Raw genomic sequence first — 16,553 nt, forward strand, 5'->3', positions numbered from 1 at the left:
TTAGGTCCTCCAGCATCCACAGATGACGAGGACAAATCAGGGGGACGTTTCACAAAACTTGTCATCAGTGACAAATGACAATTTGTGTTATAAGCTACTGAAATCCTCGCTTCTGATTGGTTTTCAGCAGATTTGTCACTGATTTTTGTTATTTGTCATTGAAAAAAGGCTTTGTGAAATGCCCCCGTTCCCTTCCTTTCCTTCCAACTGTCCTCCTTCTCCATAACATCTTCCGTCTGTCATCCTTTCTCTTTTCCTCAAGCCATAACTTCTCGATCACATTTTGCCACAATCATGGAAAGTTCCAAAGTCCTATAAAACCGTCTCATTATTCCTTTAAGTATTCTTTTGTTCAATCGGATGCTGAAGAAGCAGGCATTTCTCTCTCCAGTAATCCTCATCCTCATCTAATTTTTGCTACCTCTGTCACCTGAAGGTTGCAGGGTTTGACAATCACTTTCTACTTTTCAAGGTTCTTCTCCAATAGAAAACAGGAGAATGAAAGACAACTTCCCCTCTTATTTTTCCATCTCGATATTTTCATTCCTTGCTGGGGTTTGCAGAATGTGCCTTTCATTCATCCGCTCTCTCTCCTCTCTTTCCAATATTCTTCTATTTCGGTGGGAAACTTGATAAGGAGACGACGAAATTATCTCTGCTCTTTTTCCTCAAGGGTGCAGATTCTACTCATCACATACATCTCTCCGTGTTCTAAATGTAAAGCCTCTTTTCAGTCTTGAGAGTTGTAGAGCACTTCCCCGCCTACTTTTCCTCATTGTCGCTGTTTTCTATCTCCGTCTCTTGGAGTAAATTGCAGTTTATCCGCGAGAGCCTGGCCGACACTGGAATTAATTCTGTTCCTTTTCCTCAAGGGGGCAGATTCTACTTATCACCTACAGCTCTCCATGTTCTAAACGTAAAGCTATTTTTCAGTCTCGAGAGTTGTAGAGCACTTTCCCCGCCTACTTTTCCTCATCCTCGCTGTTTCCTATCTCAGTCTCTTGGAGTTCCTGCAGTTTATCAGCGAGAGCCTGGCCGAATGTCAGCCTATACTTAGGACTGTAATGATCAAGGAGGGAGTAAATGGTTTCGAAGTAGGGTGTAGACATGTCCTTGGTGATGGTATCGTATTCATGTCCGATAACCTGAAAGGGAAGATCAGACCAAAAATGTTAAAAAACAATATGGAGGGGGAAAAGAGATATCATATGATTGTATTAAAGGTAAAGACCAGTTTTGGAAATGCCCCACTCTCAAAAAATGAAATTGAAGCTCTTATTACCAATCATGTGAAAGAATATGTTTTGACTAATACGTGATGATAAAAATGTTGCCAGGAAACCGCCTACTACATGTAGCTGATATAATTGGTAAATTATCATAATCTATCAGGACTGGATAGATATCGCGTAGTCCCATATACATCTTTCTGTGTACAGAGCTTGTAACTACAGTAAACCAAAACTGGGCCAAATTTCTTATCATTTTGATGATTCCAGAACCTTGTAGTACACACCAATACTTATATGCTACATGTACATGTAGATGATCAACCTGTTCTGATCGATTCCACAACATTTATTTCCCAATGCAATCGAATGACTAGAACTGGTCTATACCTTTAAAGCGACTTTATTAAACATTGCCTCAGATTCTGAAACAAAATCTTGGATTTAGCTCATGCTACAATCACAATTATTAACCTTTAGGTCAGTCAGGAATCTTATGACTTTTACAAGCCGATCGCCTGTCTGATTTTCAAGATATTTCTGATTGGAAATAAACATTTCATTTTTTTTGTTTTCCTCACGGTTTTTATAACACTACGGTCTAGTGGAGAAAATAAGTGTGGTAAAACCGTTCACTCAAAGATTTTTTGAGACACTTCATGATCATTTTGAATCGCAATTTTTTTAGGGCTTCAATATAACACCATATCACAGACACTGATAACATGTAGGGCCATGCATCTCAAAGTTAACATTGTTAAAAGATGTCTTTAATCAACAACAAGCACATAGTAATGACGGCTTCTATAACCCTCATGTGTCTATCACTCCACAATGCTCTTGGTGCTCCTAGCCAAGCGGCCAAAAATGTAGTGCACTAGCATACTATATGGGTACCCATTAACACCTGGGTGGGGAGAGGCAAATGTGGATTAACATCTTACCAAAAACATTCAATTTTGAAGAGATATATACAGAATTATATACATGTACAACAAGTAATTTTTGCGTGCATGAACTTTTCAACAATTTTGTGAGTGGTCCAGATTCACAAGCTTCATGCCGTGATATAATTGATGTACACTGTCAAATTAAATTCTTGCAACTTGTGAAAGTTTCTTGCCGTGAAAAAGGTCATCATTAAACAAGCTGCAAAAGGTTCATGTTAACATTACCCCAATATCCCTTCCTTCTCCCTCTCTCTCTCTCTCTCTCTCCCTCCCTCTCTCTCCCTCACTCTTTCTCCCTCTCTCTCTCCCTCCCTCCCTCTCTCTCTCACTCTCTTTCTCTCTTCTCACTTGCTATATCTCTCTCCTTTCTAAACCTGTTTTTCTCTCATCTATTTCTCTCTTTCTTTCTCACTGCCAACTTTCTATCTAGTCTCTAGGGTGCATTACAGTACAGTCAACTCCTGGTCAGCTGTCATTCGATACTGCTGACATAGAATTTGAAGAATGGTGTTCAAATGATTGTCATAGTATGACACTGTGCCCTCTTATGACAAGAGTACAACTCATGTTATAAGGTTGACCAATTCTGGTCACGCGATTGCATTGCGAAAGAAACCTTGTGGAATCGATCAGAAAAGGTTGATCATTTAGCATATAAGCATTTGTGTGAACTGCAAGGTTCTGGAATCATTAAAATGATAGGAAATTTGGCCCAGTCTTGGTAAAGTTACAAGCACTGTACACAGAAAGATGTATATGGGACTACGCGACACATGCGCGATATCTACCCGGTCTGGATAGATAATTTACCAAATATATCAATTAGTAGGCAATTTCCCGGCAAAATTGTTATCATCACGTATTACGGTAGTCAAAACATATTCTCTCACATGATTGGTAAAAATCTGAGCTTCCATTTCATTTTTTGAGAGGGGGGCGTTTCCAAAACTGGTCTTTACCTTTAAAGCGATACCGTACTGATGAACTTAAGGCCCATATCGTACTGTTTATTGCACAGTGCTATCTCATGGTCAACTTGAACAGTGCTTACCAAATACTTAATTTCTACTTAGCAGAAAGCGGACTTGATGCGAGAACCACCAGAGCAGCTAGGGAAACAGCGAGTTACAGGACCATACTGCCTACAGCTGACCTGAGATGGCACTAGAGGGGATTTTGTGATTTTGTGTTCTAGTTCAGATAGCTTTCACAGATATTACCTTTATACAATGGCTATGTTTACACCGGACCATCAAATTAAAGCTTTTGAAACCTTAAAGTTAAATAAACAATTTTCCCCAGACAATGACAAGGGTTCATAGTTCATACATGTACAGGACCAAAATAACTACATGTACATATTTTATTCCACGTTTAAAACTACAAGCTGGGCAATCATTAATTTTTTATACAAGCTGGGGTAACCTCAAATTTTAATGCACCCGCATGGCATATCTACAAGTAATGACTTGTACCTTTAAAACGCTCCAAAATGCTCTGAAAAAATGGACAACTGATATTACATGTAGATCTAGTGGAAAAAATAAATTTAGAAATCACTGCAACACTTCTACTAGAGTGAATAAAAAAACAAGCTTGTGTATAAAGGTGTAGACAAGTTCTGGTCATGCGATTGCATAGTAAAAGAAACGTTGTGGAATCGATCAGAAAAGGTTGATCATCTAGCATGTACATGTACATATAAGTATTGGTGTGTACTGCAAGGTTCTGGAATCATCAAAATGATAAGAAATTTGACCCGGTCTTGGTAAGGTTACAAGCAATGTACACAGGAAGATGTACATGTACATGTACATGTACATGTGTATACAGTATAATAATTTACCAATTATATCAATTAGTAGACGGTTTCCCGGCAAAATTTGTATCATTTCGTATTAGTCAGAACATATTCTTTCACGTGATTGGTATTAAATGAGAGCTTCCATTTCATTTTTTGAGAGGGGGGGGGGGGGGCATTTCCAAAACTGGTCTATACCTTTAAAACCATAAAAAATATGTACAACTTTAAAAATGTAACTCTAGATGATAAATTATGGTGCAGGCAATAAACTGGATGGCTGTTCAGGTTACAAGATGAAGAAAGGCAGAGAAAATTCTTTTGACGTCCGATCATCTTTCATTACTAACCAGTGTGAACATGTACAGTGTGTAGTTTCCAATCTACCTTAGATATCACATGACACAGTGTAGCTAGGCTTGGTATGTACACTGCAGTGTGGAGCTACAGTAATAACGAGATACAGGTGATAAGGGATTGGAGTCATCGCCCTCTTCATATAAAAAAGTTGATCAAAGGGCGCTTTATATTTTGATACAAACTGCAGGGTGAATTTGAGTTTTGGAAATGCCCCCCTCTCAAAAAATGAAATGGAAGCTCTTATAATACCATTACCAATCATGTGAAAGAATATGTTTTGACTAATACGTGAGCATACAAATTTTGCAGAAAAACCGCCTACTAATTGATATATTTGGTAAATTATTATATCTATTTGGACCTGATAGATATAACGCACGTGTCGCGTAGTTCCATAAACATCTTTCTGTGTACAGTGCTTTGTAACTTTTCCAAAACTGGGCCAAATTTCTTATCATTTTGATGATTCCAGAACCTTGCAGTACACACCAATACTTATATGCTAGATGATCAACCTTTTCTGATTGATTCCACAAAGTTTCTTTCACAATGCAATCCCATGACCAGAACTGGTCTTTATCTTTAATAACGAGATACATGATGTACATGTACAGGTGACGAGTGATTGGAGGCGTGTGCCCTCTTCATATAAAAAGGTTGGACAAGGATTGCTTTATACTTTATTCATAGATTCAAACTGCAGTGTGAATCTAATAATGAGATAGGGACGAGTGATTGGAGTCATGTGCCCTCTTCATATAAAAAGGTTGGACAAGGATTGCTTTATACTTTATTCATAGATTCAAACTGCAGTGTGAATCTAATAATGAGATAGGGACGAGTGATTGGAGTCATGTGCCCTCTTAATATACAAAAGTTGGACAGGGAGTGCTTTATGTTTAGATACAAAACTGCAGAGTAATATAACTAATAAGATACAGACATTGAGTGATAGGAAGCATGTGCCCCCTTCATATAAAAAAGTTGACCGAAGAGTGCTTTATAATTAGATAGAAACTGCAAAGAAATTTTATTAATTTAAGATACAGGCATTGATTGATAGGAGTCATGCGCCCTCTTCATATAAAAAAAGTTGACCAAATTATATAAAATACTCTTTAAATCCTTTATCTAGATAATAACTGCAGTGTTGAGTGACTGGAATTGAGTGCCCACTTCACATAAATAATTTGATCAACATTCATAGTTTTTATGCCTCCGTTACGAAGTAGCCGGAGGCATTATGTTTTTGGGTTGTCCGTCCGTCCGTACGTACATGTACATGTACATGTACTGTACGTCCGTACTTCCCGTTCTCGTGATCGCGTTATCTGAAGAACCGATTGATGGATTCCTGCCAGACTTTGGTCATGTATGTATCTTGCAGAGCTGATGAACTGATTAGATTTGGGGGTCACGAGGTCAAAGGTCAAAGGGCTCATTATGTATGCAAAAACAGCTTGTGATCGCGTTATCTCAAGAATCGATTGATGGATTCCTGCCAGACTTTGGTCATGTATGTATCTTGCAGAGCTGATGAACTGATTAGATTTGGGGGTCACGAGGTCAAAGGTCAAAGGGCTCATTATGTATGCAAAAACAGCTTGTGATCGCGTTATCTCAAGAATCGATTGATGGATTCCTGCCAAACTTAGGTCATGTATGTATCTTGCAGAGCCAATGAACTGAGTAGATTCTTGGGTTATGAGGTCAAAGGTCAAAGGTCATGGGCTCATTATGTATGCAAAAATAGCTCGTGAACGTATTCTCATTAGAACTGACGGATGGATTACTATTTAACTCAGGACATCTTGCAGAGCCAATGAGCTGAGTAATTTTTAGGGTCATGAGGTCAAAGATCAAAGGGTCATATATGTATATGAGAAATTGCTTGTAATCACAATATTCAATTGAACTTGAATTTGAAAAATTTCTTCTGTTTTTGTTTGTAAAATTGCTTTATGACGGAGGCATCATTTTTCAAGTTCCATCTAGTTTTTTATGTAAGCTGCAGTGTGAAACCATGTAATAAACGGGATACAGGCATTGTTTTATGTGCCCTTTTCAATTTCCACATCAAAAATATATAAAGATGAACCCTCCCGAGTCAGAAAGCACACAGCCAAACTTATTTTTAATTTTTTAATTTTCATTTTGAAGCAAAAAGTAGTACTAACCTAGCTTGTAATTAAAACGTACAGATCTCAAATTCGCCCAATTATGTGACAGTGTAAAAGGTGACAACAGAGCTGGGTTTCATTATCATATAGTGTATATTTAATATCTCATAAATGATCTTGGTGTTACAAAATGTACAAGCAAGAACAACATTACATGTACTGTATGCATACAGTACACATTTACATGAACCAGGGGCGTGATAGAGAAGGACTGGAATCAAGCCGGCGAAACTCTTGTAATTTATTCAAACGCATTCGTGAGTAAAAGCGTAACAATGGGATGTGAAACATTCCACTTGGCTTTGAAGTTCCATGCTCCGAACCGCGCTTCCACTGCGGGGACTTTCGGAAGCCAGGCACCAGTTTCACATTTATTACAAAATATTGAATTACAGGCAAAATTTCAGTGTAAATCAAAAACTTTATATGGGGATTGTATTGGGAATAGTGCATTAAACACATTTTCAAATTTAGAACTCCGTCCTTCCTATAATTTTGTGCCAGAGTTGGTAAAAGAAAAATTACATCCTGACAAAAACTCAATAGTTTAGGATAATGCGCCAATTTGTGCATGCTTTAATGTCCCGTTATTTGATTCATGATTTGCAATCTTCAATAACATTAAGTTTGCTAATGCGTGTTTTTGCGTGTTTTTTGTATTTTTGAAGTTTAAAAAAGGATGAAATTACACAAGTTTGTGTTCGCTTGTTCTCCTCTTTACACATTCAACAATGGATGATAAATCATTGACAGGAACAGAGAACAGTTGCTGTGATACCATTTTCTGATGTAGGAATTCTAAATCCTGAAATTCATGCGCTCTTTTATCTCACCATCTGGTCAACAGTTGCAGATTAGCGCATACCTTTTCGGCGGCTTGGAGCTTGGGGTCAAAGGAGAGCGGCTTGATTCCAGTCCTTCTCTATCACGTCCCTGCATGAACGCATAGGCATCTATTGTTGTCAGATATCGGAATGAGTGGAATGCACTATTCCAATTAAAAATGTGATGCATGTCAAATGGAGGCTTGATAGCATGTGACTCATTACTGAATTGTGTGAAAACCCTTCACAGGGAAGGTTCACTTTAAATTACAAAGGGTGGTTGGTGTTTCGAAAGGTGAAGAATATTAGAAGGTGAACCAAACAGAAAACTCTTGGTCATTACTGTGTGTGTTATACATTTTTCATTCATTTCTTAATAATGTTTTACTGAGGTTTTTATTAACCTAATTTCTACAGTGTACTGTAGTTACTTTTAACTTCTGTAAAGTTTTGTTGACATTACATAGCATATACATTCTCTATCTCTCCCTATCTCCCTGTCTTTATCCCAATACACTGTATATTCTTCATTGCATGCACAAATTCAATATGAATACACCTCTCAAATTGTCCAACTTCATTTCTTTTTTCATCCTCCTTCTCCTCTCATTCTCACACCACCCCCCCCCCCCTCTCTCTCTCTCTCTCTCTCTCTCTCCATCTCTCCCCCTCTCTCTCTCTCTCTCTCTTTCCCTCTCTCCCACTCTCTCTCTCTCTCTCTCTCTCTCATTCTCTCTCCTCTCTCCATCTCTCTCTTTCTCTCTCTCTCTCTCTCTCTCTCTCTCTCTCTCTCTCTCTCCATCCCCCTCTCTCTCTCTCTCTCTCTCTCTCTCATTCTCTCTCCTCTCTATTTCGTAAAGCTCTGTCTTCCTGCATCATTTCCCTCCCCTTCTCCCATCATCCTCTCAGTAAGATGTCTGCCTCAGTGTACAGTATGAAAGTACATGTACAGTTGTACATGTACGTATCTTTACTGAGATAATGATTTATTTCTTGATTGCTACAGGTGATCTCATTAAAAACAACCATTACCATCTACCACTTAATTACAGAGATGCCTGCCCTTTCAATTAGGCTACCAAAATAGCATGCATTATACATGAACATCAATGCAGTGACTAAATTTCTCATGCAACCATTGACAATGATAAACGTGATGTACTACTTTCACTTTGAGGACTGTGGAAAATGCATGTGACACGGAAGTCAGAGCATGTATTTGGACTCATACAGTATGTTCCGTACTCCGTTTGTAGTTTCAAATGGAGTGAGGAGCATACGTGTGTGTGGCCGGGCCCAGGTATTGGCTTGCCATAGTTTTCCTTCCTTCTCTCCTTTACACTGATGTTCTATCCTTTACATCATTTCCAATGTGTATTTACATGTACTAGAATATGAGAATATTTCTACATTGTATCTTGTCTTATCTTTTATTTTGATGATTCTTCTATGATTATAAACACAACGATATCCTGTATGTACCGGTACGTATTTGTACAATGTGTGACCAAAACAAATTTCCATGTATTCTTGTGAATTTGGATGAATAAAAATAATTGAATTGAATTGAATTGAATATAATTTTATTCAGTAGGTCAAAGTAGAATCCGAAACCCTACAAGAGTTTGCTGTCCCTTATTTATAAACCCAACGCTTGATTGATTATCTTTTTTACATACTTCATCTTTTGCCATAGGTACATTTCGTCCCTATTTTCACGAAGTGACGGTAGTGAGGAAAATCGTCACGCAAAGTGAATGCGATTTTCATTCACTACCGTCACTTCGTGAAAATAGGGACGATTTATGTAGCAGGAGAGCGTTATAGCTTGTGATATGTCTCTATAAATCTTATTAGACTCTCCATGTTTCCATGAGGAACTACATCATGCTAAACTTAAAGAGCCACATCATTGGCCTATCAGTGTAAAGACCATAACGAATATCAGAGAAAGAACTTCCTAAAGCTTTGCAATGTTAAAGAGAAGGCTGAGTTCTGGGGAGAGGTGAAAAATAATATGCAAATGTGGAAGATCAGAGAAAAAATGTTCCCTGAAAATCATGGCTCTTTAAATGCCTTCATATTCTAAATATGACATATGTTATGATGTAACATTAAAACAGCTTTATGTGGGCCTCATTTTTATGCCACATGTTTGTGTATGCCCATACATGAACATCTTTCTGTGTACAGTGCTTGTTACCTTTAAGACTGGGCCAAATTTCTTATCATTTTGATGATTCCAGAACCTTGCAGTACACACCAATACATACAGTGTACATGATCAACTTTTTCTGATCGTTTCCACACCGTTTCTTTCACAATGCAATCGCATGACCAGAACTTTACTTTATTCATGGGCAATCCAACCCTTGTAATAAGTTGATTTGTATGAAAGCAGAAAAATACCAGAAACAGAATAGTAAAAATGTGAAATGAATCAGAGCAATAGAAAGGTAGTTATGAATGTTTCAAATATGAGATCACTATTAAAGTCTACATGTATATTCGAATCTCAAATTGGTAGTTTGGTCGGTGGATTGTGGATAACTCTCCCATTTGCCGTATACAAAAATATCATTAATTTCTGTTTTTCTTGTAATTTTCTTCTCCCTTGGGGCACTGCTCAAAATGTATTATAGATAGGTCCTCAAAAGAATGTACCCTCCTGAGCAATGAATTTTTGAAAAATGTAAATTTTAGTCATTTTATATGTTGGAACAGATGGGAAAGTAGTCCGGCACTACATCACATTGACATTACCACTTCAGCCAATGTGAAGTGCCCATACACTGTACATACATTCAGTTCAGTTTCAGTTTCAGTTTATTTTCATATTTCTCACATGTTGTATAGTACATCATTACATATAGCATGTTACATTTTGAACTCATTTTAGGATGCGTTTATACAAACAAAAAAAGAATGATACATAAGACTAAGTTGAATAAGGGAAGAAATAGGCTCCAGAAGTTACAACAATGACATAGTCTTGTACATGTACACATGTACTTACAACTTTCAAAAATTCATAACTTTTGTATACATGTAATTTAGTCAGATTTAATTGAAACTTTCATCAGTTTGCTTCTCTGATTTTTCTGCTTTCTTTCAGAGTAGTTGTCTTTTGGGGCTGGATTTCCCTTAACATGTACAGTATGTCCCATTTGCAGGCCCCAAAAAATGAAAAGGTTCAATTCCAACAGCATTTGAAAAACAATACTAAACTTAGAACTTCTTAGAACAAATGCTCATGTACAGTACCTGTTATAGCTCATTTTTGTTATTGCCAAAGGAAAAAAGAAGTCAGTCGGTCATACACTGTAGGACACTGCTAATATTTCACAGATCTTATACAATGTACATGTAGGACATACTGTACATGTACATGACATATAATTCCTGCACAGTTCTACAGAATTTGATGTTGGCTGCAAAAGGGATGTAAATGTAATGTACTTCTAGCTCCCGAGCAGACGGTCTAGTGGTGTCATGATCTCATTTCTCAGGCTGACTATGACAATGTCAACCAATACATAGAGTGGTGAAGTGTGACGTCATCAAAAATCTATTTTTAGAATTTCTCAATTTTTTCTTCATATTCCGAAAGAACATCAAAAATAATGTCCAAATGTCGAAAACGAATTGCATAAGTTAAGTATTGGCTGAGATATGACCATCTGAATGAATATATGTCCTATGGGAACTCAGTGTTATATGCTCTGGCTCATAATGGTTAGGAGCCAGAGCATATAACACTGAGTTCCTATGGGGAATATATTTATTCAGATGGTCATATCTCAGCCAATACTTAACATATTAAAGTGGTTTTCGACATTTGGACATTATTTTTGATGCTCTTTCGGAAAATGAAGAAAATATTGAGAAATTCTCAAAATAGGATTTTATGACGTCACAGCTTCGGTACTCTATACAATGATCTCATTGATCACTACAAGTGTATTAGTCATCACCAATTCTCAAGCACATAGATCACCATTACTCATCCCATCAAATGAGGGTGAAATGACTGCTACATGTCCAGTGTCAAATGTCAATGTGATGCTTTGGGTATATTGAACATAATAAATAAACATGGAGAACAAATGACATGGCAGCTCAAAACTATGAAGAAATCATGAATCCCATAGCGAAGGTAGTAATAATAATAATAATAGTAATAGTAATTAATAACAACAATAATAATCAAAATTAATTATAATAATAATAATAATAATAATAATAATAATAATACTAACAATAATAATTATAGTAATAATAATACTGATAATAATAACAATAATAATGATAATAACAACAATATCACACCATATCACAGACAATGATCACACGTAGGGCCATGCATCTCAGATTTAACATTGTTAAACGACCCATTTAAGTTTAATTTTTACTTAACTATTTTTTAAGTTTCAATTATTCTCATTTTGCGTCATATAATTTACATGTAATATACAAACTGGAAATTTATTCTAAGGTGTTCATTGATTTTTCTATTTCATGCGTTTGCGATGCCGTGCATGCGCCATTTACATGTATATGTATCACCTGTTTAAAGCAGGACGTGTCAAAATCTCTGTGGTGTGACGTTATAACTTATACGTATTGACTTTGCTATCGAACTTTAATAAGTTGTGCTCAAGTTGAGTAGGTCCTCTCTCACTTAAATTCGAAGCCACTCAAGCGGATTGGCCATTGAGAGTGCATAAACTCACTTAGACCGAATTTTCCGTCTCTTTCGTTCGTTAGCCTCTTATTGGGGTAGGGTCGGCTCTCTCTTTAGAGACCGAAACAGACTATCCCGCGAAATGTGTAGGGTTATGTGGGCAAATCAGCACACCAAACTTGCAAAACTTATCCCCGAATTACTCCTTTCACAGGATGCAAATCCGATGCATTTTATATTGTAAATTAGGTTAAAACTTAACTACTTCGGTTCCACTTACCAACTTGACTGAAATAATCCGTTTAATGGTCCATTTTTAGGAAATTATGGGTCAAAATCGATATCCATGATGAAAATCTTGCAAGCCGTGTTAAACTCTCGCTGCCGGAGTCATCTAAATCAATCTCATCCCTTCTAGTCTACGCCGAAGGCAAATTGATTATGAAGGAAAAACTGTGATAACGCCATTACGAACGTGTAGATGGCGCACAGTTTTTCCTTCATAATCATTTTGCCTTCGGCGTAGACTAGAAGGGATGAGATTGATTTAGATGACTCCGGCAGCGAGAGTTTAACACGGCTTGCAAGATTTTCATCATGGATATCGATTTTGACCCATAATTTCCTAAAATGGACCATTAAACGGATTATTTCAGTCAAGTTGGTAAGTGGAACCGAAGTAGTTAAGTTTTAACCTAATTTACAATATATAATGCATCGGATTTGCATCCTGTGAAAGGAGTAATTCGGGGATAAGTTTTGCAAGTTTGGTGTGCTGATTTGCCCACATAACCCTACACATTTCGTGGGATAGTCTGTTTCGGTCTCTAAAGAGAGAGCCGACCCTACCCCAATAAGAGGCTAACGAACGAAAGAGACGGAAAATTCGGTCTAAAACTCACTGTACAGCGGTCAATGTGCAAAGTTCTTCATGCCCCCCCCCCCCCCCCCCACTAAAATTGAAAATGGAAATTAGGCAGCCAAATATTTAATAAATTAGACTTATTCAAATCATTTGATTCAGATTTCTCCTGGAGTTTTTTCTTCTTATTTCAACATCAAGATTCACTGACAAGTTTCCCATTCACTGATCCAGGCGCATTTACACATCATCATCATGAGTCATAAAACACACGTACATGTAGATCTACATGTACATACACTGCACTGCAGAAGAATACCGGTACAGAGGCTTGCCTTTCACTACCCGGCTACGACCCCGCGACCACTCGATTCCACTCACCCGAAAGCCTTGTACTGTGAGTTCGATGCAAAAAGTATCATTTTCCTTGGTAACTATGTTGAGATACACGACATCGTCTGATGCAGGTAACTTGGAAGATATTTCCACATGTTTTACGGCAAATGCTACTTCCTGAACGGCTGCATCAGCCTCAATTTTCATCAGTTTTATATCACTTTCATTAAGCAGACTACTGTCCGTGTCAGATGCCATCTTGCAATACTAATGCATTATGGTAAGCCAAATAGGGCATGTGCAAAATAAAAGGCTAGACTCTATTTTAATAGCTATTTACCGAAACAATCATTAACCTAATCGTAAAATTATTTTCCAATTTAGCTGCGTCTTTTAGAATGGAAACTTATGAACATTGATTGTACATATTAATATATTAATCGATCCCTACATCGTCAGTTATTACCTTGGGCTTATTTTCTATGGAATGCACGTTGTGCAAAATCACAAGGTATAAAAGCAAACACCGAGCAAATATTATTTATGAACTATGATTTTAGAAGAGGACGAATTTAGTGAAAGGCGTAAATATTTTTAAAAAGAATGAAACGCCGATAATAACAAACAACAACAACAATACTCGAGTAAGCAATGATAAGCGCAGTCGATGCGCCCTTCCACCCCCCCACCCCCCCCCCCCCCCTTCCCCCCCCCCCCCCCAAAAAAAGAAGGGAAATGCAAGAAGAATAAACAATTTAAAAAAAGAGGTAAATGAAAAAATGAAGAGAAAACATGAAACACAGATAAAACTGAAATAAGCTAGGTGAGAAAATGCTTTGAGATGTACCAAGGGGCGTCGCCAAAGGGTGTGGGGGTGCGACACCCCAACCTGTCAGGATATTGTCGGTAAAATTGCGAGTGCCGTCGGGAAAAAGAGAAAAGGGGGAGGGAAAAAAGAGAGGGAGAAAAAGAGAAGGAAAAAAAGAGTGGGAAAAAAAGAGAGGGAAAAAAAGAAAAGGAAAAGAAAAGAAAGAAAGCAAAAGAAAGGAAAGAAAGCAAAAGAAAGGAAAAGGAAGGAAAGAAAAGAGAAGAAAGAAAGAGAAAAAAAGAAAAAGAGGGAGGAGAGGAAAGAAAGGAAAAGAAAGAAAGAAAGAAAAGAAAAAAAGAAGAAAAAAGAGTGAAAGGGAAACAAAAGAAACGGGGGATGAAAGAGAGGAGAGAGAGGGTAGGTAAGAGTCTGAGAGAGGAGGAAAGGGAGTAAAAGAGAGAAGGGGGTTGTTGGGTGGAGTTGTCTCGTCGAGGGAGCAGGAATTAAGACACGGGTAAATATATTGCTGTGTCGGGTCAGCTGTGTCGGTATTCTTGCTCGATCCTCGTGTACTATATCAATGCAGAAGTTTGAAGTTGGTGAGATGTATATTGTCGGCCGGCCGACAAGTTCTTTTCCCTACGAACTGTGACTTCTTATCCGCTGTGACGACTTCGAGAGTGACGACAACTACAATACTTGTATTTTCTCGAAGTTTCGCGTTCCTATAATATCAGCTAAAGAAATCAGAGGTTTAAAATTTTCGGGGAAACTAAATTCAAACAAGGTTTAAGAGTCAACAACGGTACGACGAATCGTCGTCTTTCCAATGTTACAGTTAATTGAATTCAAGTATCTGTATACATTTTATTTGTTTATATGTCAACATTTATTCATTTTTGCTAGCAATATTTCATATCTTGTATTTTTTTTTTAATCTTTTTTTGTTGTTTTGTTTTCTTGTTACTACTTTAATGTTTTAACTTAAAAATGTATTCATTGTTATATATTTGTCCTCATTTGCTATGTTATCTTTATGATTTTGAATGCTTTTTATATTGATGTAAACTTGCATTTTTAGTCTTCGGACTTGTTGACAAGTAATGAATAAAACCTTATTTGAACTTCAACTTGAACTTGAATATTGTGATGGAGCGCCAAAGATTCCGCGCTTCGCGCGGAAGGGGAAACTTCATTTAGACGAGCCGAGAACGGTACAACGAATTGTCTTCTTTCTCTAATAATTTAAGGAAACGTCAAAGCTTCCGCGCTTCGCGCGAGAGGGGAATTGAATTCAGATGAATAGGGCTTAATAAGATTCGAAAACGGTACGAGCAATCGTCTTCCTTTCTCTATATTGTGATGAAACGCCAAAAAAAGGGGAAATATTCATTTAGACGAATCAAGAACGGTACAACGAATCGTCTTCTTTCTTTAATAATTTAAGGAAACGTCAAAGCTTTTGCGCTTCGCGCAAAGGGGGGAACTGAATTCAGATGAATAGGGCTTAATAAAATTCGAAAATGGTACGAGGAATCGTCTTCCTTTATATATATCTTCTTCTCTATATTGTGATGAAACGCCGAAAATTCCGCGCTTTGCGCGGAAGGGGAAACTTCATTTAGACGAGTTGAGAACGGTACAACGAATCGTCTTCTTTCTCTAATAATTTCAGGAAACGTCAAAGCTTCCGCGAGAGGGGGAAACTGAATTCAGACAAAATTAATAGGGCTTATTTAGAGTCGAAAACGGTACAACGAATCGTACGTGTTCATGAACCCATATTCGTTCAAATACTAGCACGTTGTCTTCCTCGATACTAAACATTTCCCTTTAATACATATAAGTTATACAACGGCAGTGCGGCTGCTGATTTCCACGAAGGATGTAAGTTTTTTTCTCAAAATGCATAGAAATACATTTCTCTTGAGCAGCGTTATTTAAACTTTTTGAGTCATGGTACCCTCTTAAGAAATGAAAAGTTTCTCCCAAATCCCAAAGTCTTCACAGACTATCTATTTTGCATGACTCAGGCACCCGCCAAGTTCTATGTTCATGGGTGTCGATCCCGGGGGGGGGGGGGGGGGGAGGGATGGGGTGAGCACTAATTTTTTTTTTTTTTGCTCCCGCAAATTGAAAATAGTGCCGGCCGATAATTCGCTTAGGCCCCCCCCCCCCCCCTCCTGGATCCACCACTGGTGTCCAACAATTTTCCACAAAATAACTAAAATTATACACTCTTTCAATTCAATTAACTTGAAATTTCTCTGTGCATTAACCTGTACAACTATAATTACTTTTACCTCATTTATCTCTAATCTTTTTTTTTTTGAAGAGCACCTAAAAAGATTGTAAAATAGGTGTTTGTAGTAATATTTTAATCATGACGTTTTTATCGTTATGCACATATGGTGTTTTAATTATTATGATAATCAGAAAGATTTGATTGCCGTGCACAATTTTATAATCAAGAACCCAAGGTTACCTGTTTACGATTTTATTCCATATGGTGTTTTAAT

The 16,553-nt window shown here is 37.4% G+C and overlaps 1 protein-coding gene across 1 annotated transcript; it reads right to left on the reverse strand.

The window, feature by feature from the left end:
- Positions 1-789: 789 nt before the first annotated feature.
- On the reverse strand, positions 790-13,482 carry LOC115918724 (GSK3B-interacting protein-like). The gene is made up of 2 exons (XM_030987973.1): positions 13,272-13,482; positions 790-1,145 (listed from the first exon to the last, which is right to left on the reverse strand). Exons 1-2 carry the CDS (start codon positions 13,431-13,433, stop codon positions 963-965), a joined length of 345 nt encoding a protein of 114 aa, XP_030843833.1. The 5' UTR covers positions 13,434-13,482; the 3' UTR covers positions 790-962.
- Between the last annotated feature and the right edge of the window lie 3,071 nt (positions 13,483-16,553).

This window comes from Strongylocentrotus purpuratus, unplaced genomic scaffold, assembly GCF_000002235.5.
Source record: "Strongylocentrotus purpuratus isolate Spur 01 unplaced genomic scaffold, Spur_5.0 spur5_scaffold_17, whole genome shotgun sequence".
NCBI classification, from domain to species: Eukaryota; Metazoa; Echinodermata; class Echinoidea; order Camarodonta; family Strongylocentrotidae; genus Strongylocentrotus; species Strongylocentrotus purpuratus.